At 35.5% G+C, this 23,150-nt stretch overlaps 2 protein-coding genes across 7 annotated transcripts in view; one reads left to right on the top strand and one right to left on the bottom strand.

Annotated features, from left to right (window-relative positions):
* Positions 1–10,943, bottom strand: part of cnn (phosphodiesterase 4D interacting protein centrosomin) — a 77,537-nt gene extending 66,594 nt beyond the window's left edge. For 3 of the 6 annotated variants that reach the window (XM_073956558.1, XM_073956559.1, XM_073956552.1), the window contains exons 1-2: positions 10,415–10,797; positions 7,336–7,590 (exon numbers count right to left, since the gene is read on the bottom strand). In XM_073956558.1, coding sequence (XP_073812659.1) covers positions 7,336–7,523 — 188 coding nt within the window. In that variant the 5' untranslated portion in view covers positions 7,524–7,590; positions 10,415–10,797. Of the gene's footprint in view, positions 1–7,335; positions 7,591–8,541; positions 8,810–10,414 lie in introns of all 6 variants that reach the window. The other 3 variants (XM_073956557.1, XM_073956553.1, XM_073956565.1) reach the window with 3 other exon arrangements.
* A 3,959-nt stretch (positions 10,944–14,902) lies between these two features.
* Positions 14,903–18,062, top strand: Golgin97 (Golgin 97). Its single transcript, XM_073990287.1, has 7 exons — positions 14,903–15,370; positions 15,448–15,786; positions 15,852–16,277; positions 16,346–16,444; positions 16,777–17,190; positions 17,246–17,512; positions 17,579–18,062. The coding sequence occupies exons 1-7, from the start codon at positions 15,194–15,196 to the stop codon at positions 17,738–17,740; spliced, it is 1,884 nt and encodes a 627-aa protein (XP_073846388.1). The 5' UTR covers positions 14,903–15,193; the 3' UTR covers positions 17,741–18,062.
* Positions 18,063–23,150: the final 5,088 nt, after the last annotated feature.

The following is a 23,150-nucleotide window of genomic DNA, read 5'->3' on the forward strand; positions in this document are numbered from 1 at the left end:
CGAAAGAAAGGGTGCTTCTATATACCCTTTCCGAAAGAAAGGGTGCTTCTATATACCCTTTCCGAAAGAAAGGGTGCTTCTATATACCCTTTCCGAAAGAAAGGGTGCTTCTATATACCCTTTCCGAAAGAAAGGGTGCTTCTATATACCCTTTCCGAAAGAAAGGGTGCTTCTATATACCCTTTCCGAAAGAAAGGGTGCTTCTATATACCCTTTCCGAAAGAAAGGGTGCTTCTATATACCCTTTCCGAAAGAAAGGGTGCTTCTATATACCCTTTCCGAAAGAAAGGGTGCTTCTATATACCCTTTCCGAAAGAAAGGGTGCTTCTATATACCCTTTCCGAAAGAAAGGGTGCTTCTATATACCCTTTCCGAAAGAAAGGGTGCTTCTATATACCCTTTCCGAAAGAAAGGGTGCTTCTATATACCCTTTCCGAAAGAAAGGGTGCTTCTATATACCCTTTCCGAAAGAAAGGGTGCTTCTATATACCCTTTCCGAAAGAAAGGGTGCTTCTATATACCCTTTCCGAAAGAAAGGGTGCTTCTATATACCCTTTCCGAAAGAAAGGGTGCTTCTATATACCCTTTCCGAAAGAAAGGGTGCTTCTATATACCCTTTCCGAAAGAAAGGGTGCTTCTATATACCCTTTCCGAAAGAAAGGGTGCTTCTATATACCCTTTCCGAAAGAAAGGGTGCTTCTATATACCCTTTCCGAAAGAAAGGGTGCTTCTATATACCCTTTCCGAAAGAAAGGGTGCTTCTATATACCCTTTCCGAAAGAAAGGGTGCTTCTATATACCCTTTCCGAAAGAAAGGGTGCTTCTATATACCCTTTCCGAAAGAAAGGGTGCTTCTATATACCCTTTCCGAAAGAAAGGGTGCTTCTATATACCCTTTCCGAAAGAAAGGGTGCTTCTATATACCCTTTCCGAAAGAAAGGGTGCTTCTATATACCCTTTCCGAAAGAAAGGGTGCTTCTATATACCCTTTCCGAAAGAAAGGGTGCTTCTATATACCCTTTCCGAAAGAAAGGGTGCTTCTATATACCCTTTCCGAAAGAAAGGGTGCTTCTATATACCCTTTCCGAAAGAAAGGGTGCTTCTATATACCCTTTCCGAAAGAAAGGGTGCTTCTATATACCCTTTCCGAAAGAAAGGGTGCTTCTATATACCCTTTCCGAAAGAAAGGGTGCTTCTATATACCCTTTCCGAAAGAAAGGGTGCTTCTATATACCCTTTCCGAAAGAAAGGGTGCTTCTATATACCCTTTCCGAAAGAAAGGGTGCTTCTATATACCCTTTCCGAAAGAAAGGGTGCTTCTATATACCCTTTCCGAAAGAAAGGGTGCTTCTATATACCCTTTCCGAAAGAAAGGGTGCTTCTATATACCCTTTCCGAAAGAAAGGGTGCTTCTATATACCCTTTCCGAAAGAAAGGGTGCTTCTATATACCCTTTCCGAAAGAAAGGGTGCTTCTATATACCCTTTCCGAAAGAAAGGGTGCTTCTATATACCCTTTCCGAAAGAAAGGGTGCTTCTATATACCCTTTCCGAAAGAAAGGGTGCTTCTATATACCCTTTCCGAAAGAAAGGGTGCTTCTATATACCCTTTCCGAAAGAAAGGGTGCTTCTATATACCCTTTCCGAAAGAAAGGGTGCTTCTATATACCCTTTCCGAAAGAAAGGGTGCTTCTATATACCCTTTCCGAAAGAAAGGGTGCTTCTATATACCCTTTCCGAAAGAAAGGGTGCTTCTATATACCCTTTCCGAAAGAAAGGGTGCTTCTATATACCCTTTCCGAAAGAAAGGGTGCTTCTATATACCCTTTCCGAAAGAAAGGGTGCTTCTATATACCCTTTCCGAAAGAAAGGGTGCTTCTATATACCCTTTCCGAAAGAAAGGGTGCTTCTATATACCCTTTCCGAAAGAAAGGGTGCTTCTATATACCCTTTCCGAAAGAAAGGGTGCTTCTATATACCCTTTCCGAAAGAAAGGGTGCTTCTATATACCCTTTCCGAAAGAAAGGGTGCTTCTATATACCCTTTCCGAAAGAAAGGGTGCTTCTATATACCCTTTCCGAAAGAAAGGGTGCTTCTATATACCCTTTCCGAAAGAAAGGGTGCTTCTATATACCCTTTCCGAAAGAAAGGGTGCTTCTATATACCCTTTCCGAAAGAAAGGGTGCTTCTATATACCCTTTCCGAAAGAAAGGGTGCTTCTATATACCCTTTCCGAAAGAAAGGGTGCTTCTATATACCCTTTCCGAAAGAAAGGGTGCTTCTATATACCCTTTCCGAAAGAAAGGGTGCTTCTATATACCCTTTCCGAAAGAAAGGGTGCTTCTATATACCCTTTCCGAAAGAAAGGGTGCTTCTATATACCCTTTCCGAAAGAAAGGGTGCTTCTATATACCCTTTCCGAAAGAAAGGGTGCTTCTATATACCCTTTCCGAAAGAAAGGGTGCTTCTATATACCCTTTCCGAAAGAAAGGGTGCTTCTATATACCCTTTCCGAAAGAAAGGGTGCTTCTATATACCCTTTCCGAAAGAAAGGGTGCTTCTATATACCCTTTCCGAAAGAAAGGGTGCTTCTATATACCCTTTCCGAAAGAAAGGGTGCTTCTATATACCCTTTCCGAAAGAAAGGGTGCTTCTATATACCCTTTCCGAAAGAAAGGGTGCTTCTATATACCCTTTCCGAAAGAAAGGGTGCTTCTATATACCCTTTCCGAAAGAAAGGGTGCTTCTATATACCCTTTCCGAAAGAAAGGGTGCTTCTATATACCCTTTCCGAAAGAAAGGGTGCTTCTATATACCCTTTCCGAAAGAAAGGGTGCTTCTATATACCCTTTCCGAAAGAAAGGGTGCTTCTATATACCCTTTCCGAAAGAAAGGGTGCTTCTATATACCCTTTCCGAAAGAAAGGGTGCTTCTATATACCCTTTCCGAAAGAAAGGGTGCTTCTATATACCCTTTCCGAAAGAAAGGGTGCTTCTATATACCCTTTCCGAAAGAAAGGGTGCTTCTATATACCCTTTCCGAAAGAAAGGGTGCTTCTATATACCCTTTCCGAAAGAAAGGGTGCTTCTATATACCCTTTCCGAAAGAAAGGGTGCTTCTATATACCCTTTCCGAAAGAAAGGGTGCTTCTATATACCCTTTCCGAAAGAAAGGGTGCTTCTATATACCCTTTCCGAAAGAAAGGGTGCTTCTATATACCCTTTCCGAAAGAAAGGGTGCTTCTATATACCCTTTCCGAAAGAAAGGGTGCTTCTATATACCCTTTCCGAAAGAAAGGGTGCTTCTATATACCCTTTCCGAAAGAAAGGGTGCTTCTATATACCCTTTCCGAAAGAAAGGGTGCTTCTATATACCCTTTCCGAAAGAAAGGGTGCTTCTATATACCCTTTCCGAAAGAAAGGGTGCTTCTATATACCCTTTCCGAAAGAAAGGGTGCTTCTATATACCCTTTCCGAAAGAAAGGGTGCTTCTATATACCCTTTCCGAAAGAAAGGGTGCTTCTATATACCCTTTCCGAAAGAAAGGGTGCTTCTATATACCCTTTCCGAAAGAAAGGGTGCTTCTATATACCCTTTCCGAAAGAAAGGGTGCTTCTATATACCCTTTCCGAAAGAAAGGGTGCTTCTATATACCCTTTCCGAAAGAAAGGGTGCTTCTATATACCCTTTCCGAAAGAAAGGGTGCTTCTATATACCCTTTCCGAAAGAAAGGGTGCTTCTATATACCCTTTCCGAAAGAAAGGGTGCTTCTATATACCCTTTCCGAAAGAAAGGGTGCTTCTATATACCCTTTCCGAAAGAAAGGGTGCTTCTATATACCCTTTCCGAAAGAAAGGGTGCTTCTATATACCCTTTCCGAAAGAAAGGGTGCTTCTATATACCCTTTCCGAAAGAAAGGGTGCTTCTATATACCCTTTCCGAAAGAAAGGGTGCTTCTATATACCCTTTCCGAAAGAAAGGGTGCTTCTATATACCCTTTCCGAAAGAAAGGGTGCTTCTATATACCCTTTCCGAAAGAAAGGGTGCTTCTATATACCCTTTCCGAAAGAAAGGGTGCTTCTATATACCCTTTCCGAAAGAAAGGGTGCTTCTATATACCCTTTCCGAAAGAAAGGGTGCTTCTATATACCCTTTCCGAAAGAAAGGGTGCTTCTATATACCCTTTCCGAAAGAAAGGGTGCTTCTATATACCCTTTCCGAAAGAAAGGGTGCTTCTATATACCCTTTCCGAAAGAAAGGGTGCTTCTATATACCCTTTCCGAAAGAAAGGGTGCTTCTATATACCCTTTCCGAAAGAAAGGGTGCTTCTATATACCCTTTCCGAAAGAAAGGGTGCTTCTATATACCCTTTCCGAAAGAAAGGGTGCTTCTATATACCCTTTCCGAAAGAAAGGGTGCTTCTATATACCCTTTCCGAAAGAAAGGGTGCTTCTATATACCCTTTCCGAAAGAAAGGGTGCTTCTATATACCCTTTCCGAAAGAAAGGGTGCTTCTATATACCCTTTCCGAAAGAAAGGGTGCTTCTATATACCCTTTCCGAAAGAAAGGGTGCTTCTATATACCCTTTCCGAAAGAAAGGGTGCTTCTATATACCCTTTCCGAAAGAAAGGGTGCTTCTATATACCCTTTCCGAAAGAAAGGGTGCTTCTATATACCCTTTCCGAAAGAAAGGGTGCTTCTATATACCCTTTCCGAAAGAAAGGGTGCTTCTATATACCCTTTCCGAAAGAAGGGGCTCTATACCCTTCCGAAAGAAAGGTGCTTCTATATACCCCTAAGGGTCTTCTATACCCTTCCGAAAGAAAGGGTGCTTCTTATACCCTTTCCGAAAGAAAGGGTGCTTCTATATACCCTTTCCGAAAGAAAGGGTGCTTCTATATACCCTTTCCGAAAGAAAGGGTGCTTCTATATACCAAAGGGTGCTTCTCGTTTCCGAAAAAGGGTGCTTCTATATACCCTTTCCGAAAGAAAGGGTGCTTCTATATATCCTTTCTGAAAAGAAGGGTGCTTCTATATACCCTTTCCGAAAGAAAGGGTGCTTCTATATACCCTTTCCGAAAGAAAGGGTGCTTCTATATACCCTTTCCGAAAGAAAGGGTGCTTCTATATACCCTTTCCGAAAGAAAGGGTGCTTCTATATACCCTTTCCGAAAGAAAGGGTGCTTCTATATACCCTTTCCGAAAGAAAGGGTGCTTCTATATACCCTTTCCGAAAGAAAGGGTGCTTCTATATACCCTTTCCGAAAGAAAGGGTGCTTCTATATACCCTTTCCGAAAGAAAGGGTGCTTCTATATACCCTTTCCGAAAGAAAGGGTGCTTCTATATACCCTTTCCGAAAGAAAGGGTGCTTCTATATACCCTTTCCGAAAGAAAGGGTGCTTCTATATACCCTTTCCGAAAGAAAGGGTGCTTCTATATACCCTTTCCGAAAGAAAGGGTGCTTCTATATACCCTTTCCGAAAGAAAGGGTGCTTCTATATACCCTTTCCGAAAGAAAGGGTGCTTCTATATACCCTTTCCGAAAGAAAGGGTGCTTCTATATACCCTTTCCGAAAGAAAGGGTGCTTCTATATACCCTTTCCGAAAGAAAGGGTGCTTCTATATACCCTTTCCGAAAGAAAGGGTGCTTCTATATACCCTTTCCGAAAGAAAGGGTGCTTCTATATACCCTTTCCGAAAGAAAGGGTGCTTCTATATACCCTTTCCGAAAGAAAGGGTGCTTCTATATACCCTTTCCGAAAGAAAGGGTGCTTCTATATATCCTTTCTGAAAAGAAGGGTGCTTCTATATATCCTTTCTGAAAAGAAGGGTGCTTCTATATATCCTTTCTGAAAAGAAGGGTGCTTCTATATATCCTTTCTGAAAAGAAGGGTGCTTCTATATATCCTTTCTGAAAAGAAGGGTGCTTCTATATATCCTTTCTGAAAAGAAGGGTGCTTCTATATATCCTTTCTGAAAAGAAGGGTGCTTTTATAGACCCATTAACAAAGTGCACCAAAAGGAGGTTTAATATCTTAGAGATCTTCTATCAATAGAAAACATAGTGTCTTCCATTTATAGAAGATCACCTAAGGGTCTTCAATACAGAGAAGGCCTCCGATAGTGTTTTTTTTTTTTTCTATTATCATTGACTCCAGAAAAAAATCCAAAGTTTGGTCATTCCAATCTATGAATAGCATTATAGCACCATTACCCTATACTTTACTCGATTTTGACGAATGCTGTTGTTGGTGCAAGTAGGATTTTGTGTGCCTCTATGCCGTTTTGTTCGGTTTTCATCACTCTAATATCTAGAACATACATATCAACAACATTATTAGTTTATTAATAAAAATCTTAATTTTCTACATGGCAAAAAAATTGCGGATACCTTGCCTTTATTTATTGCCGCTTCCAAAGAAAATTATGTCATATAAAATTAAGGCGTTACTCGGCAACAGCTATTCTTGATACTTTTTTTGATTATAATGAAATTCTCTAAAAACTACTACACGAAGAAATTGTGAATGTGAATGGGATGGTGACGAATGCCTGATGTTCATGATGATGATGATGACGGTTCGTTGGCCCCTTTTTTAATACTGTTTTTGTATGTTTTCGTATTATCAATGATGTAAATATATATTAGATTGGAATATATGTACTATATAGATGAAGATTTAAGTCTTCTAAAAAATATACAGTGCATTAGAAAAGTATTTGTATATGTAATATCTAGATATTTTTGCTTACAATAAAAAAATTGGCATCATAACTGGTCTACACAGATCTGATCTTTCGATGTTATCTCTGCAAACTATGACATTTTTTATGTTATATTTATTTTATCTACTTTCTGACATTATTTTTTGCATCCAAGTGTAAACCATTCATTCACATAGTATGTAAATTTTGGCGTCACTTTGTCACCATAGTATATTCTACAAAAATCGTCAGCACTTGTGCCAATTGTATTAGCGCGCTAGGCACATTTGTGACATTAGTCTCACTTGTGTTTTCTTTCTTAGTTTTAACGAAAGGTAGACAACACAACACTCACAAAAGATAAAAATACTTTAATTTGGACTTTTGCCAAATAGATGTGCAAAAAAACGAATCAAAGAACAAACAAACAACTTCTAATATGTAAAGTGTGTTAATGCTTGGATGCTGTATTAATGACCCTTAACAATTGTATCCCAAATGGGGTAAATAAGATAAGAGATAAGTTGACTTATAAGGATCCATCTTATTGTTATTTGGTGATCAATCTCCAATCATTTAACATTATATTGCTGTGGAACTGTAAACAAAATGCATGTACAGGTTACTTACTCATTCAAATGTTTGGTCAAAGCCAATGCCATATTCCGTAGAATTTTCTTGTCAACGTCAACAGCACCAGCTTCCAAGAAACTTGTCATATTGTCAATTAGATCGGTGGAATCTAAAATTGATCTGGAAAGAATTTCCTTATTGTCCACCATGCCTGAATCGGCAGCGCCTGTTGAATCGCAACTCATTTTTTACACAAATAAACAACGAAATTGACACACAAATTGAAAACACAAAATTCACAACAAGAAAAATCTGAAAATATAGAAAAAAAAGGGAGGAAGACAAAGGATTAAAATATATAAGATTGGATTTTACATCAAGGACTATAAATAAGGACTTAATGCTAACCTTAGCATTGCTTTTTTTAGAGGCTTTTACATAACAAATGTTCTAATCTATGTGCCAAGGGTTTAAAACGTACCTAATGGGCCATTATTTATAAGTTTTCTTTCGCTAGTCGTTGGATTTTAAAATGAGAAAAATTAGAGGCTTTAAAACAGTGTTCACCAGCGAGCTGCCACTGAGAGCAAATTATCGTAACTTTCAATCCAAAACACACGGTAATGTATTCTCAGTTGCTCTCAGTACGGGCTCGCTGGTGAACACTGCTTTAAAAGTATAAATTTTACATGACTAGTTAATGTTCACCAACTACTCAACTAACTCCAGCAGCCCATCGCAGCCACATTCCTAGAGCTGGAGATAAACCCAGAACAGAACAATGAACATACAAACATATATGCTGCTACAACAACAATCGTAAGTGCATTCAGTGAATAAATCAACAAGATGAGCATTCTCCAGGAATTTTTTCCCCTTAATCACCATTTATCATTTTTTGGTTGATAGCAAGAATTGGGGTATTAGTCAATTTGCTAAATTTACACGCTCTAAACCCTAGAAAGAACTTGAAAGGCCCATACATACTAACAGGTACTTAAACTGAGTTGCCTTTAATCAATATCCAGGATTTTGACCCACTGATAAGTACAAGTTAAACGTTTCCCATAAACATTCGTTTAAACAGTAATCGCCTTTATAGGTTTGCTACTACATACTTCTTGGCATCCTTCATATTAACTTAGCAAGAAGAATATCTAGCTTCCAAAGTATTAATGTTTTCCTATTTTTTTCCTATTCTAAAATTAATTATTCTTTAATTAAAGTTACATTGCAACAACAAAATTCATTTCATTTACTTACCTTTCACAAATATTATACACTTTTTTCCTTTCAACACTGAAAACGCAATTAAATCCTTTATTTATTTGCAAAATAACAAAAAAAAAAATCGCAATTGAATCGAGCGGGAACAGAGGAGGAAGCCAGTCGGCTGAAAATCGGCGGCGCGCCGCCGCTCGTTTTCTTCGAGTCGAGCCGCCGCCGATTTTGTCTTGGCGCTGAGCACCCCAACTAAAATATCTTGATGTGTAGGCGTGAGGAAAATCAGACTTATGTGGTACGAATTGTACTTACATGAAAATAAATATCAATTAAAATAGGAATTAGTACAAAAAATTTCCATGTTCACCGTTCTATATTATATATTTGTTTTGTATATCCTTTCCGCATAGGAAGTAGCGGGTACTTTGCTAGTTAAGTATAACGACCTGGTTATTATATAGTTATCTCATAAGATCCCAGTTACTTGACATTCAACCTCGAAGTGGGGAAAGAAAAATTAAGACACAATTGTGCTCTAAGAATACTAAAAACCCTTACATACATATATAAAATTGTGTACCAAAAGAATTAAGTTTACATTTTATTAAGTCTGGATTCTCCCTCTTGCGTTGAGAACGTCAAATCATCGTGCCGAAATCAAACATGCATTTAGTTATCGTTACCCTATACAACTTTAAATTCGACAAGTTCCTAGTACTAATTCAAAAACGTATGAGTAACGTCATTCAAACTACTGTGTTATATTACGTGTACGCAGTTTTTTTCATAGATCGTTCAATTGAATTAGATTGGCACAAATATGCATTTTACACAAAATATTTTTCAAATTTAAAGGTATCTGACATTAACAACTTTGCCCGTACCTTGTGATCGTTAAGTTTAGTTTACTTTAAAGAATAAAAATATTACTATTTTTTAAGCCGGTTAACCGACCCAATAACCGGATTTTTCGGTGGCTTATCTTTCCTTTACCGACCCACCGCAGAAAATTAAAAAAAAAACAAGTGTGAAAAGGCTATAGTCGGTACGGGGCGACTATGTGATACCCTACACCACTACTTCTGTCGTTTCACTCGAAAACATATCTTTTAGGGAGATACGAAAGTTTTCACCTATCTGGCTTTTATACCAAATGACTTAAGGCGAACTGAACCAAAATAATTAATATTTAATTTTATATTTGACTACTATCGACATCACCAACATTAATATGTTTCTATCTCTGTGAGAAAATTTCGTGATGAGCGATCAAAATTCCGGCCTGTAGTGTGATTACAAGGTTTAGATGAACAGACGGACGGACTGACGGACGGACACACATAGCCAGATCGACTCAGCTCGTCGAGACATTCATTTTGGTATATATAAGTATGAGTCTATGACCATTATTTCGATGAGTTACAAACTTTTTGGCCAAAACCAACTTATAATACCCTCCCCACATAGTGGTGTAGGGTATAAAATTTACCACAGATCGTGTTTTTTATCCCGATTCCAATGATGTATTGCTTTTGTTGCGGAAAAGTATACTTCCCTAGATATGGGCCTCCAAAGTTCCACAAAGGCCCTAGTCTAAAATTCATCATTGGAATCGGGATAAAAAACACTATCTGTGGAAATTTTTTTTTTAAATTTTCTGCGATGTTTTGCCAAAGTTATAGGTTAGGGCCTTTGTGGATCTTTGGAGGCCCATAACTCGGGAAGTATACATTTCGGCAACAAAAGCAATATAAGGTTGGAATCGCGATAAGAAGCGCTATTTGTAACTCAAAACCGTTTAACCGGTTTCGGTTTTCGACACCCTAATCAAAACGAACCTCAACGAAGTGTCGCTGTTTCGGAGGATATTGAAGCCAAACCAAACCTTTAAAATAGAAGCACCCTTACTTACATGGATAGAAGCAATAGCAGACCCTTGTCTCGGGAAGTATAGACATCAACACGGAAAAGCCGTTGTAATCAGGAATCATCAGGGTCCCTTGGGAGGGCTGCGGCTAAAATAACCTCAAGACCCATATCTGCATGTATATACCGATGCCGATACTTGCTTGTGGTCACTGTCGTAAACATTTTGCTCTCCACTTAGTTAGTTATCCAATCAAATCCAAAAAATCCAAGGATTTTTTCCCTCCAAACAAGAAAATTCTTTTATTTTTGCCGTTTCCTCCAGTCTCCGATTGTTCCGATAGCTCGTCCTCTTCTCGCATTCCCATAATTCCAAAAAAATTAGTTGATAAGATAATTTCCCTTTGCGGAATAGATAAATCGCGTAACGGAGAGAAAGAGATAGGAATAGTTATCTATGGGAATTGGAAATTGGAAATCAACGAATTTAATTTTCGTTGCTTCCAGACGTTGTTCCGCTTTGTGTTTCCATTCGTTGAAAATAGTGAAAATAGGGATGTCAACACTGAACCTTGCTGAATAGGAAAATAGGGATGTCAATACTGATTTTTTTTTTTTGAATATTTAATTTAATAAACGTCGACTCAAAGTCGACTTTAAGTCGCCGCCGCCGATTATGATTCTTCGATTCTTGCAGAAGGTTCAATTCTGTTTTGACTTTTTAACGTACCACGAAAATGAAATATACAGAAATATACAGTTAATCTAACGGTACGGCAGTGTTAAACGCGAAGCATTGTACACTAAAACGTTCACATTTTCAACTAAGGAGTCATCTCGACCGAACGATTCTTTTATCCAAGTGAGTTCTAAGTAAGAATCAAAGGATCGAAAAATCGATTCTTGAGTTCTAAGTAAAGCATAGTACACACGGTCCAACAAAACTGACAGTCAACGTACTTTTACGGCAATTTTCTGGCAAATTAAAACTTTTTGTTAGCTAAAAATGATTGAAATACAACACTTAAGGTATAATTTAGTGATTAGGAAAGTAATTATTCAGCTAGACTTTGATATTAACGAAATAGACCTCGATGACTGTCAGTTTTGTTGGACCGTGTGTACTATGCATAACAAAAAAATCGCAATTGAATCGAGCGGGAAGAACAATGTAATGGAAGAATCAAGAAAAAACATTGAACACATTCACTGGGAAATGATAACTTTTTATAAAGATCAATTTAAATTTACCGTGTTTCCGTATAAAAACAATTAAAATAGCGACGGAAACGTGCTTTTATAAAGTTTATTAGTTTTCTATTTTCGCTTTGAGTTTATTTTGCCTACAAGAAACGCTTGAAAAATAAACAAAATTTTCAAAAAGTACGTTGGAAATCAAGCCTTCGCTGGCAATCGATAGTTTTAGACGCCACTGGTAGGGATATGTAATCGAAGACAAGAGACGATTTTATGCAACGCATAAGCTAGAAAGCATGAGCTTTGTTCCCGTACTTTTTAATAGTAAAACTCGTAAAAGAGAGAACTGTTAAAAATGTTTTCTCACACAAAAGTTTTTTGAAATAGTTCGGGAACGGAAAAATGGAAAATACGTCAAAAAAACTGGAACAAATGTCAAAGTCGGCGTATCAGCCAATCAGACGCCGGCAACCATGTTACTATTTTTTTACTCGCCTAAATTTGTAGTGTAAAAAGTTTTTAAAGAGAGCGTCATTCAGCGCCATCTTTGTTTAAAGAGAACGGGAACGCTTTTTCGAGTAAAATGTGTAAAAGTCGTAAAAATTGTAAAAACTTTTTAGTTCTGGAACACAGCTATGGTATAAGTAAAGAGGTAGATTTAAATGAAAAAATCTATAGAACCCTTGTTTTCCTGAATTCCTAAAACCTCAAAATTAAGCAACAAGTGGGTTTGTGTGTTAACACCAACAGACTTGACGATAGTTGTATGAAGTACAAAAAAAAAAGTGGGTTTGTTTACAACACCAATTTTGAGCATTTTATAAAAATCGCGAAAAATGAATGAAGGACCAATGTTTCTCCGCATAATCAAGTTGTGGATATGATAAAATGTTTGTTTCAATGATAACCTGATGAATTATTTCCATACAAATGTACCAAAAATAATTTTAAAAATCATTGAATTCGATTGTTTTTAAAATTGTTTGACATATTTGGTCTGTTCCTTTACTTCTGAAAATGGTAAAACCGGCAAAAGTAGTAAAAGTTGAAAACTGCTCCCATATGAATTGTATTGTGTCTGAAGTAAAGGAACGCTTTTCGAGTAAAAAGTTGTAAAACTTGAAGATTCTTGAACGTAAAAGAACAGGGCTATTATTCAAACACCACACACACATACACAGTTTGTGTATATTGTTTTGAAGTTTTAGGAATACTCGAATCAAGGCATATTCATATAAGGTAAATGCATGAATTACAACAACTAACAAATTTACAAAAACAACATTGTTGTTATTGAAAATTAATTGTCAAAGATAAATATTGAATAATAGGGTCGTTCACAAAAATTTGTTCAGGAGAAACATAAATACATTTTGAAAATCCTCTAAAATTGAACAATATTTAATCAAAATGTAATTATTCAGTATTCAGAACTGTCGTAGGTCATTGTTATTACACGTTTACTGTGAAAAGAAGCATTTTATTTTAGCAAATTTCGAAGTTTCAAATTTCATGAGTAGACCCTATTACATTTTGAAAACTAAATTTACAAACAAAGTAAGAATACAGCTGATTGTCACTTCTACCTTGTATAAATATGCCTTGACTCGAATGAAAAAATTTAAATTGACATAAAGCTTTGGCTAACCTTTCTTATGCCAAGTTTACACTTGCGCTCCAAAATCCACTGGATTTCACGAAATCCTGAAATACACCCCGGTGTTTAAAAATAATTTTTGTTGATTTCAAACATATCACAATGATCAAGGTAGATGCATATGGGCAGCTGATCGAACATGAATTTTCAACACAAGTTGTTGTAAATTGAATAAATAATCAAAAACTATACGACAATATAGAACTTTACAACTTTATTTGGGAAAATTATCTATGTATATATCGTATTAATTGTGTATAGTACTAACAAATGAAAAAATAAAACATGATTTTATCGTTGAGGCATCGTTGCACAATATTAGTACTTGCAGTAGTTTTCCCGTTTAGTGTTAAAAATGGGTTCCCGTACTCCGAAATCTAGCAAGACTTGCACTTCTCTTTAAACAAAAAAGCGCCGAATAACACCCTCTTCTCCTGTTTTCTGCCATACAATTTTTGCATAGTAGAAACTAGCAGCAAGCATGTTCATTGGCATCTAATATGATAGCTGATACGTTTATTTTGACATTTATGCTGAAGTTTTTGCAATTTCCATTATTTTTCCGTTCCCGTATTTTTTAAGAAATTTGTATTTTTGACAATTCGCTCTATTTTCTAACATTACCATTAAAAAAGTACGGGAACACAATGAAAAATAGCATTGCAACAAAGTAATTTAATATTTTTTCACATTGTTTACGAATTTTGATACTAAAATTTTTTGTTGCAGCAATTGACCATCTACCTTGTTTATTGTGATACGTGAAAAGTGTTGCAACTTTTGGTACTACTTTTTTAGGCAAAAACAGGGTTGTATATCATGTGTACTGTGATTTCGATGTTGATTTCGCTGAAATCACGAAATGAGATGATTTCATTTTTATATGCGAAATCATGATAAATTTTGCTTGATTCCACGCGAAATCACGAAACGCCTTCGAAATCACGAAACGACGCCAAATGTAAACTAAGCATTATTAAACCATGCTAGAAAGCCGTAAACACAATCAACGATTTTCGACTTTTCTTACGCCTGCTCTTTTATTCTTTTATCGGAAATGACGCCCAACATTACTGAAACTTTGGATATGTTTTCGACTTAAAAGACAAAGTGCAGCCAAGTTTGAATTATTCTCTTACCAGAAATGATGCAAAATTTAAGTCGAAAACACATACAACGTTTGAGTAAAGTTTTGCGTCATTTATGGTAAAAAATAAACAAAAATCTAAACATGGCAGTACTTTGTCTTTTATTCTTCTACCAGAAATGACACAAAACTTTACTCAAAGGTTGGATGTATTTTCAACTTTATTCTTCCGCCAGAAATGACGCAAAACTTTAAGCTGAAAACACATTCAACGTTTGAGTAAAGTTTTGTGTTGGGTGTTGAGAAAAAACAACAACAACAACAGGCCGACGCCGACAGCAAAGTTCAGCGTTGATATGTTTGCCGGGATATATTTCAAATGAATTTGAATTTTTCGGCATCATGCCGAATAGTGTAAAAACGCTCAAAACGACACTTTACCCAAACGTTGGATGTGTTTTCAGCTTTACTTAAATTTGTTTTCGGCTTTACTCAAACGTTGATTGTGTTTTCGCTCGTATTAGCGGACTTTTCGATTTTTGCCTAAAAAGTCGAATTCGTTTATAATAGACTTTTTAAAGAAAACATCGATTAGTCGACAGTCGAGTTACCAATCCCTTGCTGCGTGTAAACACCTATTTTGATAAATAAAGAAAAAATTAATTTACATAAAGTTCTGATAAGAAAATTAGGAAACCATGCCGAAAAGAACGTAGAAAATTGGCTGTACATTCCATTAAAATACAGTATTTGAAATAGTTATAGCAATTTCTAGTCTATTTTTATCAAATCCTCACCATGGCATAAGAACTTTTGTTGTTGTGGTGGTGTAAAATTTGTGCAATTCTTTTACCAACAAAATCAAATCTATAAGCGACGACAAAATGTTTGCTTCATTAAAAAACAAAATAAAGGAGGAAACAGGCTCCGAGGTAAATTCTGGCATAGCGCCACATCAGCGTTCGATGATTCATTCTAATGCTTCTAACAATAACAATAATCGTTTGAAAAGTCGTGTCTCCTCTTCTATAAGTATAACTTCCAACAATGACGAAACACAGGTGAGTTCTTCTAGAAATGTATCGTGGACTAGTGATTATCTCGATTATCTCTTTATAATCTTATTTATGTTTTAAAGAATGAACAAATTTCGGCTTTGCGTCAAGAAATTACGAACTATCAAACACGCCTACAACAATTACAGGAAGAAAAACTAAGGGTTGAGAAGACAAATGAAATCCTATTGGAAACGGTTAAAGTTGCTCAAACCCAAAAGGATATTTATTGTGAAGAACAGGAAAAGATCCAGAACATGCAACAGAACGAAATAGAAAAGCTGCGTAATTTACTTTCATTTAGAGAACAGGAGGCTGTGGATCGTCTCAATGCAATGCGGCAACACCAAACACAAGTAGAGAATTTAACATCAGAATTGGAAAGACTAAAACACTGTGAACCTCAGCTGGAAGAAATCAAGGTGGGTATGCTAGTGAAACATAAAAAATACACACGATTTGTAACCTTTCTTATTTTTCTTTGCAGGATGAATTACAACAGTTAATTCATTCCTCACAACAGGAGAAAAATAACTTGACCATCACCTTAGCTGCCATTGAAGAAGAAAACAGACACTTGAAAATGCGTCTACAAATTGTGGAACAGACTCGCCTAGAGGCTTTGGGCTCCTTAGGCTCAGATGAAAAACTACAAACCCTAATACAAGAACGCAAACATTTGGAACAACGTCTCGAAGAAGCCCATTTACAATTGTCCGATATAAAAAGCTCATGGATGGGTCAAAATCTGGCACTTGAAACGCAAGTTAGCCGTTTGTCCAAACAAGTCGCCGAAGAAACCACCGAAAAACGCAAAATCCAAAAACAAAAAGATGACCTCATCGAAAGGGTTAAGCATTTGGAATTTGAGTTACTTAAAAGTACAGAGGAAATAAAGCAGAGGGATGATAAGGTGGATATATACATATTTTAATATTCTTTTAATTTTTCGCCATAAAAATTATTGAAATTATTTTGCAGATAAAATTACTGGAGGAGGAGATTGATGAACTGAATGCCGCCTTAAAGGAATGTCGTGAAGAAAATGAGCAACAAGTATTATTTGAGCGCAATAAAGTTGTAAGTATGTCACCACAATGTGATGAATTATCCTGGGATGATATGTGACTAACACCAAAACAAACAGCAAAATAGTACACAACTGGCACGCTTTTCGAAATTAGTTTTTAACTTTACCCACCCCAAAAAACAACATCCAAAGACATTGTTTTTTATGCTTTATGTTTGCATATATTGAAAATTTTTGTTTTTATTTATTTAAGTATTGTTTTTATTTAATAAAAATGTTTTATTATTTTAATGAAAACAATTTTTGGTCTTTAAAAAGCTTCGTTACTCTAATCGTTACTATTTAAATCACTGCATACACCTATTTATTAAAATATATCTAGGAATCACTAGAATTACAAAATAAAGAGTTACAAAACAGACTGGAGGCAGCTGATGAACGTTTTGGCGAATATGCAGCCAATTCAGCAAATGTTACCCAATCGTTAAGACAACAAATTAATGATTTACAAACACAAATATCAGAGACCCAAATGTTGTTGGACACGGAAAAGGAGGAGAAACTAACAGCTTTATTGAAAAATGCCGAAATTTCCCAAAGCGAAGAACTGTTGAAAAAAGAACTGAGACAGGAAAGAGATGAAGCCAATGATATACATGAACAAAACAAGACTTTGGAGTCACAACTTAAATCCAAGGAACAAAGCATACAGGAGTTGCAAAATAAACTCTCTTCGAGTGACAAGAAACTAAAGGAATTGGATGAAATGCAACGGGATATAATTGAAAAGAACAAGGTACATAATAAGGGACTAATTTATTTCCACTTAATAATAAGCATTCTTTTTTTAGACCATAAAAGTTCTAAACCAGCGAATAAACGATCTGAAAAAAACATTGCAAAAGGAGTTTTCATCCGCCAAAGTTGTGGGTGCCAGTGAGGAGTCAACAACAACAACTGATAGCCGTAAGGAAACAAAATTGTCGATTACTGACAATCATCATCCTCGTTGTCAAAATTGCGTTTCCTTAGACGCCACACCAGGCAGTGTTGTAATGGATGAAGTCAATTTCAAATATTTAAAACATGTTATAGTCAAGTTTCTCACCAGCCGAGAGGTACATATCCCACACCACAAACCAATAACAATTCTATTGAGTTCTAATCTTAACATCCATTGACAGGTTGAAGCCCGCCATTTGATAAGAGCTGTAGCCACTTTACTTAAATTAACAAAAGAAGAAGAAAAACTGTTGCATGATACGTTAAATTGGAAAATGAGTTGGTTTGGCTCGAAACCAGATCATGGTCGTGGTCAAAGGGCCTTTTCCATACCGCCTAGTTAATAACTTTGAATCTCATTTGATAATAAGCTTTAAAATATTCTAAAAACAACAACTAACATATTTTCCATTATTTACCTGATCTCTAATTACCCTCCAACAAAATTGGTTTCTCATTTAGTTCACTTTGTTGTTTTTTCTGTTTAGTATTGCTTAATGTAATGTAAAAGTATTATCCTGTTTGTTTTAAACATAATTTATGCATTCCCATTTATATATACCTATATATTGTTAAGGAATTGTATTTGTATTTAATATTTTGTTTGATTTTTATATATAAAATTGTTATAATTTATAGAAATAATAAAAAGCATTTTTTAAAAATTAATAATTTTGTTATGATAACTATAGCCTTGTTCCTTTACGTTAAAGTTTCTTTAAGATTTGCCATTTTTGGAGCAAGTTGAATGTTTGGACTGAAATTTTTACCACTGGTAGGGATATCAGGAAATCCATACTTTCAGAGATATAGGCTCCGAAAGTCAAAAAACTCCCTTGGTTTTTACATAAGTTTTGTTTAAATTGAAATTTGTTCGTAAATTTAAAACTTTCTCCTATGGTCATGAACAAATCTTGGCTAACGCGAACAAAATTTTCTTTTAAATCGAAATTTTTATGACCGATCCGAATCCAGTCCAAACATTCAACTTATGTCCCATTTTTAACTCAGAAAGCGTTCCTTAACCCCAAAAAGTAGTATAACTTGAAGCAAATGTAAGAGGAGCATGCCAAAATGGCTTTCTCTTTTACTACTTTCTGCTCGACAAATTTCGTGGTGTGAAAAGTGGAAAATCTGTCAAACTGCTGATTTGACAAGGCGAAAGGAAATAACGCACACTGTCGAAGCAAAATAAAAGGAAATAAAATAGAAATAAAAAATTTAAATTAGACAGACGACAAATGTATGTGTTAGTAATTCAGGATTGTATTCCAAGACAAATTGTCTTGTGTAAACTCCTAATTCAGCCCAATCATGAATATTCTTGGGAAGTACAACTCTCGCGGAATAGATTTTTCTCGGGAGAACATTCTTCCTATCATGAATAAAAGCTTTGTTCCCGTACTTTTTAATACATACATACATATGTTTCCACAACATCCCTGAAGGGACAAGGGAGACTTCTCTCATATCAATGAGTGCACGCCGATTCATATTGGCTCAATGATATGGGACCTACTTTTTATTGCCGAGTCCGAACGGCGTGTCTTACGACACCACTTGTAGAGAAGTTTTTCATGGCTTAAATACTCAGGAAATGTCGCCAGCATTACTGAGGGGGAATTTTGCCACCGTTGAAAATTTGATGTTGCTTGGCCTGGGATTCGAACCGCAGACCTTCTGAGTGCAAGGCGGACGTGCTAACCATTGCACCACGGTGGCCCTCCACTTTTTAATAGTAAAACTCGTACAAGAGAGAAAGAGAGAAAAATTGTTGTCACACAAAAGTTTTTTCAAAAAGTTCGCGAACGCAAAAATAGAAAAAACGTCAAAAAAGCTGGAACAAATGTCAAAGTCGGCATACCAGCCAATCAGACGCCGGCATCCATGTTACTATTTTTTACACGCTCAAATTTGTCGAGTAAAAAGTTTTTAAAGAGAGCGTCATTCTGAGCCATTTTTGTTTAAAGAGAAATTAACATTTTACAACTTTTTTGTGTACGGGAACGCTTTTTCGAGTAAAATTTGTAAAAGTCGTAAAAATTGTAAAAACTTTTTAGTTCTGGAACACAGCTAATGTGAGAAAAAAATCATTAAATTTGGCACCACTCATGGTATAAGTAAAGAGGTAGATTTAAATGAAAAAAATCTATAGAACCCTTGTTTTTCTTGAATTCCTAAAACTTCAAAATAAAAGCAGCAAGTGGGTTTGTTTACAATGTATTTATTAAGTATTTTATAAAAAACGCGAAAAATGAATGAAGAGTTAAGTTTTCTCCACATAATCGAGTTGTGAATATGATAAACTGATTGTTTCAATGCAAATCTCACCAATTTCTTCCATACAAATGGTCTAAAAACAATTTTAAAAATCATTGAATTCGATTGTTTTTAAAATTGTTTGGCATAATATTCAAACACCACACACACATACACAGTTTGTTTATATTGTTTTGAAGTTTTAGGCATACTCGAATGAAAAAATTTAAATTGACATAAAGCTTTGGCTAACCTTTCTTATTAAACCATGGCACCACTGAAGGGTCTTTTTCATACCTTGTGTGCCCTAATTGTTGTGAAAACAAAGAGAAAATGGTCTGTACGATAACCCAACAATTTGTACAAATTCGTACAAATTTTTACTGAATCTAAAGCGTTGTGTATAGTATTTAAACATTAAATAAGTAAACTGCAATTTTAAAATTTATGTTTTTGTTCCGTTTGGTTTAACATTTTAAAAGAAAGAAAAACAAATTTCATACATTTTTAGAAACAGCTGACTTTCTTGCAAGTTTTTGCAAAATGCTGTTCGATAACTTTCTGCAATTTTTCTGGTTTGAGAGAGCAAAATTCACAGAACTGTGAACTGTCTGAGCATGGTACAATTATTTAGGTAGAAACAATGGTACAATTAGAAAGGTAGATGCCTCAGCCCAGCTGATCGAATCTAAAACGTCAAAAAACTATGAATTCGCCATGAAAAATCAAAACAAAAAACCATATGATTCGGTAAGTAAGAGATAGCATGTCTACACTTTATAGACAAACACAAGCGATAAAAAGAGACAACAAGAGACCATTTGGCGAAAATTTTGACAGTTTACATTACAAAAAAAGTTGCTTTGTTGTAGCAATTCGCCGATGCATCTACCTTTCTTATTGTACCATGCAAAAAACCATATGATTCGGTAAGTAAGAGATAGCATGTGTTCACTTCACTGTACAAACACAAGCGATAAAAAGAGACAACAAGAAACCATTTGGCAAAATTTTTGACCGTTTACATTACAAAAAAAGTTGCTTTGTTGTAGCAATTCGCCGATGTTGTACCATGCAAGAGATCATTTGGCGAAAATTTTGACAGTTTACATTACAAAAAAGTTGCTTTGTTGTAGCAAATGCATCTACCTTTCTAATTGTACCATGGTACACACCTAAAGACAAAATCAACAAATTTAATCAAATAAATTACACTTTTATACAACAAAGAAATTCAGAAGATGTTACTAATTATGAAAAACATCATATGTGATTGGAAATTTCTAAGAAGATAGTGCAATTGACTCCATCTATGGAACCGCCATATCATGAATGTGTTAGAAACGAGTATTTTTAATTAAATAATGGCAAAAGTTGAAAAAATTTGAATTCTGAAATAAAAATAATTGAAAATATGCATTCATGGTTTAATAAGAAAGGTTAGCCAAAGCTTTATGTCAATTTAAATTTTTTCATTCGAGTATGCCTAAAACTTCAAAACAATATAAACAAACTGTGTATGTGTGTGTGGTGTTTGAATATTATGCCAAACAATTTTAAAAACAATCGAATTCAATGATTTTTAAAATTGTTTTTAGACCATTTGTATGGAAGAAATTGGTGAGATTTGCATTGAAACAATCAGTTTATCATATTCACAACTCGATTATGTGGAGAAAACTTAACTCTTCATTCATTTTTCGCGTTTTTTATAAAATACTTAATAAATACATTGTAAACAAACCCACTTGCTGCTTTTATTTTGAAGTTCTAGGAATTCAAGAAAAACAAGGGTTCTATAGATTTTTTTCATTTAAATCTACCTCTTTACTTATACCATGTATGCATTTATCCAGTGGTTTTTTTTTTTTCAATAATTGTTGTGCAACAATTTTGCATGTTCAAAATTCTCTCATCCCTTCGTTGATCGGTACAAAGTGGAGAGTGACTAACAGCCAGTTTCTGTATGTCGATAGAAGAATGTGTGCGAATGAAACACGCCAAACTTTAGTTTTCGAAATAATTTTACCTTTGCTTTTGCTTCAAAACAAAAGACAAATTTGAAAAGCACCCAAGTGTTTGGACGTGTTTCTTTCGCACACATTCTTCTTTCGACATACGGAAACTGGCTGTAAGTTTGCAAAGTGATGTTATTTTGTAACATTTTTTTCAATTTTTAATAAATTTCCAACCACAAGTAAAAAATTTTAGTTTAACATCCCAACAAAAGTGTTTATTTTGTGGGAAATACTAAGAATTTTTGTAAACTCCCTTCAGTTTTGCAAGGGATTTTTTTGGAGGAAACCACATGTTTGAGAACGTTCATGATCAGCCCAATCATGAATGAAAATTCCGTGCGGAAATTCTCTCTTTTCCCTTCTTTGCTATCACAAACAAAAAAGCCGCACGGAAAAAAAATTCCGATGGAGAAAAAGTAGGTATCATGAACGCCCCCAAACATGTGTTTTCCTCCAAAAAAATCTCCCTTGCAAAACTGAAGGGAGTTTACAAAAAATCTTAGTATTTCCCACAAACTTTGTACAAAACATGCAAAATCAACACTTTTGTTGGGATTTTATACTAAAATCTTTTACTTGTGGTTGGAAATTTATTAAAAATTGAACAAATTTTACAAAATAACATCACTTTGCAAACTCAGTCACTCTGAACTTTTTGTACCGATCAACGATGGGATGAAAGAATTTTGGACATAGAAAATTGTTGCACAACAATTATTGAAAAAACACTGGATAAAAGCATATTTTCAATTATTTTTATTTCAGAATTCGATTTTTTTCAATTTTTGCCATTATTTAATTAAAAACACTCCTTTCTAACACATTCATGATAGTGGCAGTTCCATAGCACAATGGAGTCAATTGCACCGTCTTCTTAGAAATTTCCAATCACATCTGATGTTTTTCATAATTATTAACATCTTCTGAATGTTGATTTTGTCTAAAAACACAAACACTTAAAATGTACTCTTTTTTTCACAACAATTAGGGCACACAAGGTATGAAAAAGACCCTTCAGTGCTGCCAAATTCAATGATTATTTTTCTCACATTATTCATGATAGGAGGAATGTTCTCTCGAGAAAAATCTATTCCGCGAGAGTTGTATTCCGCAAGAATATTCATGATTGGGCTGGATACCTACTTCTTGTCCATCGGAATTTTTTCCTTGCGGATTTTTTGTTTGTGATAGCAAAGAAGGGAAAAGAGAGAAATTCCGCACGGAATTTTCATTCATGATGGGGCTGGTTATGTCTTAGGGGTAGTTTACACTATATGTAAATGTCATATGACACGAAATAAAAACATTCCGTATCTACCCACGCAGGCAATGTGGAGACGTAATTTTATTACATTTTTGCTGGTGTGGACGCACAAAGTAAATGGCGTAAGGAAAATCCCCAATATTGCACATATTAGCGACTATATAATGATGGAAAATTTCATGTCATATGACATTTACATATAGTGTAAACTAC

The sequence above is a fragment of the Musca autumnalis genome, unplaced genomic scaffold (assembly GCF_047663935.1).
Source record: "Musca autumnalis isolate F117 unplaced genomic scaffold, ASM4766393v1 scaffold_5, whole genome shotgun sequence".
Classification (NCBI taxonomy): domain Eukaryota; kingdom Metazoa; phylum Arthropoda; class Insecta; order Diptera; family Muscidae; genus Musca; species Musca autumnalis.